Genomic DNA, 11,560 nt, shown 5'->3' on the forward strand with positions numbered 1-11,560 from the left:
AGAACAACCAATTGTTTTGGTGCTGCTTAGGGCAAGTACATTGGTCTGGTCTAATAGACGGTTTCATGCATTGACATGTCATCTTAAGACGATGTAACAGACAATACATTCAATGAGTTGTCTTATAAGTTGTCTCATAGTAAATACATAATTCCATAATTTGTGTGTAGAAAAAAGAAATGTTGTGAGTTGTATGGCAACAGTAACTTGTTCAATGATGTGAAAGTGATAGCATAGTCCTAAATTTTAGCCTATGAAACGGTTGTCTCACAAAACAACCACTTGTTCTCTCTCCTCCTCTCTCTATGCCACCTAATTAAAAAATCTATGTGGGCTTGCATCAGATGACTTAGAGACCGCTGACGTGTAGTAATATAGGGCCCGATTGGTTGGCTGCATCTGCCCTCAGCCAGGCCCTCCCCATGCAAGAACTAGCTATTGTTTGGTGGCTTGGTGCACCTGGAGGACCTAGCTCACTCGGTGCAAAAGGAGGGTACCAGCCTGCATCCTGAGATGCAACCTTTTTCTACGTATCTCACGGGCCAGGCTCGCTGCATGCACCTGCACGCACGCGTCTGCACCAATTAGAGAGGAACGGTGCGAAAACAGCAGCAAACCAAACAATTTCTTCGTCACACCTAGCTCTGTGGATCCAGCAACCAAACTGAAGACTATTGCATCTAGCAAACCTAGCCACCACGAGCCTGGATGGCAGGTGCGAGATAGGCTGCATAGGGAAGGAAACCAATCGCGCCCATACTTGCCATAAAGGTGAGATTGGTTGGGTGAATCGAGCCTGACCAGGCCCGCTGGATGCAAGATGGTGGTGATTGGATGTCCGGGTCAGCCTTTGAGCTAGGTTGGCAAGATGCAACAAGCGTTTTCCCAACCAAACTCGCGGTACGGAGAAATTGGGCGTGTCAGCGTGGCCTGGCTCGTTCAGGCGCCATGCACGTGCAGCTAAAATTTAACTGTTGTCAAATTTCAAAAAGAAAAATTAACTGTTGTAGCTAGATGTCCAAGTGTCCAAGTGTTGCATGCTAAGCTAAAATTAACTAATCACGTGCTCCCTACAGCCTAGCTAGAACGTGCTAATAAGCAACCAAGTAAGTGTGCTTGTGTTGAACCAAGTAAGTGTGCTTGTGTTGCGTGCGCACCGACAATTATATTCTTTGCAGTGGGATTCGCCTTGTTCATCGGTTCGAGAAAACCATATACCGGACCCCTGCCCACCGAATCCAGTTGGGACTGTCATCCAATCGCGCCCATACTTGCCCTGAATCGAGCTTGGTTGGGTGAATCGAGCCTGACCAGGCCCGCCGGATGCAAGATGGTTGGATGTCCGGGTCAGTCTTTGAGCTAGGCTAGCGAGATGTAACTAGCGCTTTCCCAACCAGACTCGCAGTACGAAAAAATCGGGCTTATCGGCGTGGCCTGGCTCGTTCAGGCGCCATGCGCGTGCGCTAAAATTTAACTGTTGTTCGATTTCAAAAAGAAAAATTAACTGTTGTAGCTAGATGTCCAAGTGTCCAAGTGTGCTCTTGTTGCGTGCTAAGCTAAAAATTAACAAATCACGTGCTCCCTACAGCCTAGCTAAAACGTGCTAATAAGCAACCAAGTGTCAAAGTGTGCTCGTGTTGCGTGCGCACCGACCATTAGATTCTTTGCAGTGGGATTCGCCTTGTTCATCGGTTTGAGAAAACTAGATACCGAACCCCTGCCCACTAAACCGAGTTGGGACCGTTATCCAATCGTGCCTATACATGCCCTAATGGTGAGATTGGTTGGGTGAATCGAGCTTGATCAGGCCCGCTATAAGGGCGAGATTGGTTGGGTGAATTGAGCCTGACCAGGCCCGCCGGATGCAAGATGGTGGTGATTGGATGTCCGGGTCAACCTTTGAGGTAGGTTGGCCAGATGCAACTAGCGCTTTCTCAACCAGACTCTGGTACGGAAAAATCGGGTGTATCGGCGTGGCCTGGCTCGTTCAGGCGCCATGCGCGTGCAACTAAAATTTAACTATTGTTCGATTTCAAAAAGAAAAATTAACTGTCATAGCTAGATGTCCAAGTGTCCAAGTGTTGCGTGCTATGTTAAAAATTAACAAATCATGTGCTCCCTGCAGCCTAGCTAAAACGTGCTAATAAGCAACCAAGCGTCCAAGTGTGCTCGTGTTGCGTGCGCACCGACCATTAGATTCTTTGCAGTTGGATTCGCCTTGTTCATCGGTTTGAGAAAACTAGATACCGGACCCCTGCCCACCGAACCCAGTTGGGACCGTCATCCAATTGCGCCCATACTTGCCCTAAAGGTGAGATTGGTTGGGTGAATCGAACTTGATTAGGCCTGCTGTAAGGGCGAGATTGGTTGGGTGAATCGAGCCTGACCAGGCCCGCCGGATGCAAGATGGTGGTGATTGGATGTCCGGGTCAACCTTTGAGCTAGGCTGGCGAGATGCAACTAGCGCTTTCCCAACCAGACTCGTGGTACGGAAAAATTGGGCCTATCGGCATGGCCTGGCTCGGTCAGGCGCCATGCGCGTGCAGCTAAAATTTAACTGTTGTTCAATTTCAAAAAGAAAAATTAACTGTTGTAGCTAGATGTCCAAGTGTCCAAGTGTGCTCGTGTTGCGTGCTAAGCTAAAAATTAACTAATCAAGTGCTCCCTACAGTCTAGCTAGAATGTGCTAACAAGCAACCAAGTGTCCAAGTGTGCTCGCGTTGCGTGCGCACCGACTATTATATTCTTTGCAGCGGGATTCGCCTTGTTCATCGGTTCGAGTTAAACTTTTGTTATTATTTGGCAATTCATGTCCAATCATGGATTAATTAGGTTTAAAAGATTCATCTCATCATTTACAGGTAAACTGTGTAATTAATTATTTTTTTCAACTGCATTTAATGCTTCATGCATGTGTCCGAAGATTCGATGCGATGAATAATGCAGAATTTTTTTTGGAAACTAAACATGGCCAAATATTACCCACACCATTCCAAACCACCACCACCACACACCAAACCAGCCTAAATATTTCAGCTCATAATGTAATAAATTATTAGCCAAACTATAGTTACAACGTCATAAGAACCGATTTTCAAAAAAAATTATAGTATAGGTTCGCTACACCGTTTTGCACAGAGTAGCTGCCAGTCATACTGAGTCATCTCCAACAAATTTCGGTCAATTGCGATAAAATTTTATAGTGTGCACACGAGGTTTTATTTCCAGGGTCCGTCTCTTGATGTGGGGTCCACGTGTAATTCTAGTCACACTGCTTTGCACAGAGTAGCTGCTAGTCATACTGAGTCATCTCCAACAAATTTTGGTCAGTTTCGATAAAATTTTATAGTGTGAACACGAGGTTTTATTTCTAGAGTCCGGCGCTTTACGTGGGTTCACGTGTAATTCTAGCCACACTGCTTTGCACAGAGTAGCTGCTAGCTATACTGAGTCATCTCCAACAAATTTCAATTAATGTCGATAAATTTTCATAGTATGAACGCGAGGTTTTATTTTTACGATCCGGTTCTTGATGTGGGGTCCTACGTGTAATTCTAGCCATATGCACAGAGTAGCTGCTTGTTATACTGAGTCATCTTCAACAATTTCAGTCAATTTTGATAGGATAAACGTGAGGTTTTATTTCTAGAGTCTGACTCTTGACGTGGGGCCCAACTATAATTCTAGCCACACTGCTTTACACAGAATAACTGCTAGTCATACTGAGTATCTCTAATAAATTTCAGTCAATTTCGATAAAATTTTATAATGTGAACACGATATTTTATTTTTAGGGTCCGACTCTTAGTCGATCGATATTTATATATAGTCATACTGTTTTGTATAAAGTATCTATTTCAGTCCATCCCAACCCACCATAATTCACATTTACATAGAACCTGCTCCACCCCACCTCATTATCTAATACAACTTATTTGACCCACCCAAACATAATTCATATCAAAATCCAACTCATAAAACTCATTTCGACCCAACCCATTTGCAGGGCTAACCTTAATAACAGTTGAAACCAGCTGTCCAAACCAACTCAAGATATTAATTAAATCGTTACAAATCCGTTCAAATTCAGCTCACACCAGACCAGCATATTTATCTTAGTTTGGGTTGGAAACAAAAAAACTGTTAAAATCGGACCATAAACAGGGTGAAGCGGGATAACCGTTTGTACAGTGTGGTATCTGAAAAACACGCGCTGCGCTAGTAGATAGCTAGCCCCTGCTAGCAGAGCTCTCATCAGGCCGGACTCCCACCCACCAACTTCGAACTCCTAGGCCGCCGTAAAAGAAGAACGCAGAACTAATCTTAAAAGTAAAAAAGAAGAAGAAGACGAAGAAGAAGAAGGACGCAGAAACACGGAACTGCGGCAGGGTTACTGTGCCGCCGCCGGCGCGAGCGGTTCAATCCGATCGCCGGACTTTCCCTGGACCCTGGCCTGGCTAGCTATGGTAGTTAGCTCCAATGCTGCTCGTGTCTGTATTGACAATTTGACATGGCACACCACGTGTTGGTACACTAGCATTACTGCATTAGTACCATTTTCCTGTAAAAAATAATTAAAAATTTAGTACGTCAGTAGAAAAATACCTTGCTACCTGAAGCCATGAATTGAGTGTGCAAAGTTTAATCAGAACCAAAACACACACAAAACGAATGACACTAGGCCCGGCCCATCCAGCAACTCGTCCATCTCTTTAGGCCCATCAGGGCCCAATATCAAATCATGCCCTCGGGCCTTGGCATCAATTTTTCCTTTCTTTCCCCATGATGAGGAAAGGGAAAAAATCGCATCCGAATCCGCCCAAGAGAACCAGGCGAGCAGCGCACCGAGCAGAGAGAGGCAGAGGCGGCAGGGCACACAAGTTGGCGAGGCGCAGCGAGCCGAGCCCTTTACCCCGAATCCCCGCAGCCAAATCGAATCCAATCGCCGCCGCATTCCGCACCGGATCGAGTCGCGGGAACCGGCAGCGGCGGCGGCGATGGCGGCGGAGAAGCCGGCTCCGGTGCGCGTGCTCTACTGCGGCGTCTGCGGCCTCCCCGCGGAGTACTGCGAGTTCGGCCCCGATTTCGAGCGCTGCAAGCCCTGGCTGCGCGCCCACGCGCCCGGCGTCTACCCGGACGAGCTCATCGCCTCTTCCTCATCCGGTCCGTCCCGCGGCCTTCCTCCCCCCTTCGCTCTCCCCGCTGGCTCTGGTGCGGCCTAATCTAATCCGAGGTTGATCTGGTCGGGCGCGCAGGCGGCGGCGGCGGCGGCGACAAGGACGTGGACAAGGTCGGAGAGCGCCTCCAGGGCGTGGGGATCTCGGACGGCTCCACCAGCAGCGCTGCAGGTTCGTGTCGTCTCCTGCCCTGCCCGTCTTGCGTTGCTAATTCCTGGAGATGTTCCTGGTGATTAGAGATTAGGGAGATGATGGATGCCAACCTTCGATCTGTGAGCCTCTCGGAGGTTGAAAAACTGATCTCTGATCTACGTGTGCTGCTTTTCTGTTTCAGGGGATGCTTCTGCATCTAAGCCGGAAGAGGTGAAACGCCTGCCTGGTGGTAAGGTCAAGAAAAAGGTTGGTTCCCTCACATGCTTCTTAGAATTCACCCCACAATTGAGTCATGCTGCTTACTAGCCTGCTAAATCTACTGTTAAGCGTTAGTTTGAAGTTTAGAAATTCAAGTTGTGTTTTGTGAGTGTGTACCTCATTGGAGCGTCCAGATATCCTTCTGTTCAGTGCTGAATATACTGTTGCTTTAGCCGATGTCTTCATTTTGTTCAGTCTTCAGTGCTATTGTACTTGTTTTGCTGGGTTTAAGCCAATTGAGGTATCTGTATTCTGTAGCCAATGTCTTCAAGGAAAAGGTTGGTTCCCCTGCAAGGTTCCCACATTTTTCAGTTGGTTAATTGAACCACTGGCATTTACATTTGATTACTTGCCATCGCAACTTACAATTCTACATTAGCATGAGATTCGGATGTTACAAGTGTTGATATGTAACCTATTTTGCTATCGTGCTAGTTAGTTTGGCTTGCAATGTACTCATTTACTGTGAATAATTTCACACCACTGTCTTCCTGATTTGAGTTTAAACCAATTGAAGTCTCTGTGTGCAGCGTCTTAAATCTTCAGCGAATAGAACTTCATCGTTGACGATGTTCTCTTTCGATGTGCAGGACAAGCAGGAGGTTGTAATTGAGAAGATTGTCCGCAACAAGCGCAAATGCGTCACTGTGGTGAAAGGACTTGAATTGTTTGGTGAGTTATTTTCTAGTTTAAATAAAATATGTACGAGTGAAATGGCATGACGACAGTAGAATTAGGTGCTATATTTTATGGCTTCTGTTTGCAGTATAATGTTTTTTATTATTTGTTCTTCCCTGCATCTGTAGGTGTAAAGCTGAGTGATGCTTCAAAGAAGCTTGGGAAGAAGTTTGCAACTGGAGCTTCTGTTGTTAAGGTACTCTGTCGTGGCTCATGATGTTACTCTAGCTTTTGATTTTAAGCATGGTTGATGCATCTCTTCTTTGTTCTGTTCTTCAGGGCCCAACTGAGAAGGAGCAGATTGATGTTCAAGGGGACATATCATATGATATTGTGGAGTTTATTACAGATACGTGGCCTGATGTAAGTTATCCATCATCTTTGCATTTTATCATGCTTACATTTTTTATTTGTTTTCATGTATGTTTTTTTATACTGTATCCACCTTATAATTTTCTTATACACATCATTCGGTGTCACAACAGTATGTGTGTGGGAATACAACACCTAAATATGTTATCTAACAATTATATTTGCATTGAGAAATGATACAAATGTAGTTAAATAATATACTTAAGACTGATAAAGTGGAAAAGTAGCACTTTCTGCTCATTGTTTGGAATAATGAAAATATGATTGGGGTGATCTTCTTTCTGGAATGTGGTTGGTCCATGGGTTTTCTGTTCATTTTTCATTTTCTATCAGAATGCTAAGGCGGGCCTGGTGCAGCGGTAGAGCCTACCGTCTGTAACCGGAAGGTCCCGGGTTCGAGCCCCAGCCTCTGCACATTTGTGTGGGTAAGCCTTGGGGCTTAAAAACAATCCTTCCCCAGACTCCGCACAGTGCGGGAAGCCTACGGTACTGGGTACGCCCTTTTTTTTTATCAGAATGCTAAGGCAAGAACATTTAGCATATATCTTTTTCTTAGTTCATGTTGGTGTTGCACAAACGCTATAGGTTTTCGTTCCATAGATCTTGCTTCATTTTCCTTTAGTGAAAGTAGATGTATTTTGTTTAAGCAAAATAGTTTTGTTATATCTTTTCTTGGAGTAACAAGTGATTCTCACGATAGTGTTCTGTTCTCTACTGAACTATGTCTCAAGTATTGACTAGATATGACAATGTGCCATGTAAAACTGCCGAAAAAGATAATTTAATTATTATGTTTGCATTGAGTAATGAAACAAATTTGGCTAAATAATATACTTCCACAATGATAAGGTGCAAGAGTAATTGATTGGGATAGGATTAGAGAACCAAAGTTCCATGGTAGATGTAATGAGGTTGATCCATGTGTTTTCTGTTCATTTTTTTTTAATCTCCTATCAGAATGCTTAAGACAGGAAGGGAACCACTCTGTTCTTTTTCTCCCTTAGTTCATGTTGTTGTTGCACAAACACAAACTATTTTCCTTCCATAGATCTTGTTCGGTTCCTGTTAGTGAAAATATACTTATTTTGTTTAAGCATTAAGCAAGATACCTTTTCATTAGGGCTAGTTTGGAAAAGGCAGGGGGCTAATCCCTGGGGCATGGCTCCCCCACGGGGGACCCCCTGCACGATCGGACCCCGGGGGTGCGCTCTCCCCCCGGTGGTGCCATCCCGGGCACTATTTGGCAGACCCCGTGGACCCATCCCGGTGGTGCCATCCCGGTGCTGTCTCTCCCATTGGTCAGAAGTCAAAATTAGTCTTAAAAAATCAGGAAAAATCAAGGAAAAATTATTAAAAATAAGAAAATGGGAAACTGATTGTTCAATAATTGTAGCAAGTACTAAATACACAAGACAATGCATTGCATGATCATCCATACATTCAAATTTATACATACAAATAACTTTGCTACAGATGAGAGTCCTGTGCTGATGATGGCACCTTTTTATCATGGCCACCGGTAGCAAGCAGTTTGCCATCAGACGAGATGTCGCAACAAATAACTTTGCTTCCACTGGCACTTGCTTTTGCAATCTCACCAAAGGCAAACACTGCAACGGATAACATGTTTAGCTGCACATTGCTGTCCTCCAGTAGTGACATTACATTTCAGTGAAGCAAAAATAAAGCATGGACTTTGCCCTCATCTGGGCAAGACAAGTGTAGCATGATCTGAAATAAAAATATGCCAAACTGACTGCAGCAATGACAGTTAGATCATGCATCATTAGGAATAAAATCTGGCAGATAATTCTTTTCAACCAGTAATGTGATGTAACGACAACCATTCTCTACAGCAAAAAGTAACATGGTTTTTTTTTTGGGACTGACAGAAGGGACTCCAGATATTACACCTAGGCCTAGTTTGGCAACCAGGGCCAGATTTGCCCTGGGTAGCAAACCCCCGACGGGGATTTAATTGGCCGGTCGCATCCCCGGGAGCCATTCCCCGTTCCCTGGCCCAGAATTATAGCCAACCAGAAATTTTTATTGTATTCCCAAGCACACCAGCAAGAGTAGGCATCAACATATAGCATCAATAGATTCTGAGCTAACTGACTGACTCAAACATGTGAAAATCAGAGTTGAGAGCAGCTGAGGCTGTGTTTAGTTCGCGAAAAAGTTTGGGTTCTGGGTACTGTAGCACTTTCGTTGTTATTTGGTAATTAATGTCCAATCATGGACTAATTAGGCTTAAAAGATTCGTCTCGTGCCAATCAGTTGAACTGTGTAATTAGTTATTTTTTTCAACTGTATTTAATGCTCCATGCATGTGTTCGAAGATTCGATGTGATGGGTCCTGTAGGAAAAAGTTTGGGAACTAACTTGGAACAAGCAGCAAAATCTATTGAGCTAATTAAGGAGAATTTACTCTGCTACATGCTAAGTAGTAGATGCCTACACATATTGCAGCCATGGTGCAGCCTTGACGATGGCGCCTTGACGAAGGCCACCCTTCAAATAGAGCAAGGGCTAATTCTGCAGCACCATACCATCAAATCAATATGCTGGCTAACTGAATTATCACTCCATGGAAGATGCCCCAGTACCAAAAGCAGTGCCTACTATTCTTCTATCTCTCTATCTGAATACTCACTTGTCCCACCACTATAGCATTATCAGCATGAAGCATTTAAAACAAGAATAGTACATAGCAGAGTAGAATGAACTAAATGGGCACAGGCTCTACCATAACAAACCCAATCAAATGAAACTATTATCTCCTACTGAATGAACCTCACTATATTTGACTGCAAGCAATGGCAACCTCGCTATACTTAACTGCAAGCAATGGCACAGGTACAGTATGGAAGCAATGACATACAGATTTGTAGTACTAGAAATAGCTACTCTAGTTGCAGATTAGTTGATTTATAGACCTAGATGGTCCTGGTGGCATCACCACTAGAAACTGAGGATTAATCAAACTGGACCTGACATTTTGGCTAATGGGGAATTAGGGAAAAAATTGAGAATCAGATAGAAATTGGTAGCTGTAGCAACTTTAAGCTCTGTCTAAAACCTAATTCTGCACCAATCCTGCCAAATTGAGCATAGTTGCCAGAAGAATTAAGATGTCCAAGAATCAGGTATCAACCTTGTGCCCAGGACATTCCAGTCAGGACAGGATCGATAAGCAAGAATGTGACAATACATACAAAGAACTTGAATCGATGGCCCAACTAGCTACATATGTGGCCTAAACGTGGATGGGAAAAGAGCTAAGCACACCCAAGACTGAATCTAAAAAAAAAATAGTGAAGGAATGGCGGAAACCCTAGGCAGTAGGAGAGAGAGAGAGGATGAGGAGGAAGCGGAGAGAACTCACCTCACGGATGCGGAGGAGTCAGTCTAGGTAGAGATCTTATAGGTAGAAGTGTCCGCAGTGGCGTTGTAGTCGACGGAGAACTCACCTCCTGGATGGGGAGGCAGAGCGGCAGCGCCTCGATGCGGATCGGAGGCGGAGCAATGGCGCTCGGACGGGAAGGGCCGAAGAGGCGTGGCGGGGCGTGGCGGCAGGGCCGGAGAGGCGGACGGGGAGACGGAGAGGCGGCGGAAGTCGAGCGGACGTAGAGATGGAGAGGCGGCGTCGAGCGCTCGCGAAGCCGCTCGGGGAAGTGCCGCCCGGACGCCAGAGGTAGGGAGCGCTCGCCCCGGGGAAAATGCGAGGATAGGGCCAGGCAACCCCGTCTCGTGGGTTCCCAAACAGCAGGGAAATTGAGCCCGCGGGATTTGCTGCTTCCAAACTAGCCCTTAGAGTATAAGTCATTCTGACTGCCATATTATGTTATGTCTCAAGTATGACTAGATATGACAATGTGCGATGTAAAACTTCTGAAAAAGATAATCTATGATTTCTGAGGAGTTTGTGCGCATAATATGGTTGCCGTAGTCACCATGTGCTGGTAATTATTAAGAATTGGCAGTCATGTTTATTACTAAGTTATCATCGCCTTTGTTCTTTTCAGGTACCTGAGTCTGCCATTTTCTTCATTGAAGATGGAAGGAAGGTTCCTGCTGCTTGATGTCATATGATTTACAAGGCACGAGACCAGTGGGTTTACAAATATAATACAGATACAAGGCAAGAGCATGTCTGTTAAGGCATGCAGCACCCGTTTGAGTTGATCTCTTGTGCGAAGTCATTGTCTGTTATTTCAGTTTCTAGGCTAAGTTCACAAGTGGTATTTTGATATATATATATATAGATTTTGCAATTTCCTGAAAGCATGTTTTGTCGTTGTGTTGTCTGAAAATATACTGGTTGCAGCCCTTATCTTGCACTATGGTAAAGCAGTTTTGCTGCCTAGTCAGGAGCTAACTGGCGTAGATTTGTGCAAATGAACCAGATATTGCAAATGGTGCAAATACAAAACTGATCTAGGAATCGTCAAGCATATTTAGACTTCACACGCCTATATATGATTATAAGTTCTATCTAGGATCTGGTTTAAAAGAAACAAAATGACAAATTTCAGGTCCTGAAGTGCATTTGCACCTGTAATTTGTCACTAAATTCGGCTCAATCTTTATAATATCTTTTAGACTAAATTGAATTTGAACTTCAAATTATAAGACATTTAATGTGTTTTGAGTATACATTGTAGAGCTAGGAATGGAGGGGGATGTTCTTAGCCTAGTCTTGCATAGCGAGTTAGCGACTAGCCTTGCATAGGGATGCAAGTTAGATAATCTTTGGGTCATTGGATCAACCCAAAAAGTTGATAAAATGAACTAGAATGATATTATACGTAAACAATTTGGGAGAAAAAATGAACTAGAGTGGCATACCATTGTAATTAATTAGCTGACCCAAAAACACTCCACAGAGAGAGAGAAGTTTGGGAACAAACATCTGCCTT

At 44.3% G+C, this 11,560-nt stretch overlaps 1 protein-coding gene across 1 annotated transcript; it reads left to right on the plus strand.

Moving 5' to 3' along the window:
• The first annotated feature begins 4,803 nt into the window (after positions 1 to 4,803).
• Positions 4,804 to 11,057, plus strand: LOC120674342 (translation machinery-associated protein 22-like). The gene is made up of 7 exons (XM_039955518.1): positions 4,804 to 5,163; positions 5,256 to 5,348; positions 5,512 to 5,576; positions 6,179 to 6,260; positions 6,395 to 6,462; positions 6,546 to 6,629; positions 10,667 to 11,057. The coding sequence occupies exons 1-7, from the start codon at positions 4,998 to 5,000 to the stop codon at positions 10,721 to 10,723; spliced, it is 615 nt and encodes a 204-aa protein (XP_039811452.1). The 5' UTR covers positions 4,804 to 4,997; the 3' UTR covers positions 10,724 to 11,057.
• Positions 11,058 to 11,560: the final 503 nt, after the last annotated feature.

Source organism: Panicum virgatum, chromosome 5N (genome assembly GCF_016808335.1).
Source record: "Panicum virgatum strain AP13 chromosome 5N, P.virgatum_v5, whole genome shotgun sequence".
Classification (NCBI taxonomy): Eukaryota; Viridiplantae; Streptophyta; class Magnoliopsida; order Poales; family Poaceae; genus Panicum; species Panicum virgatum.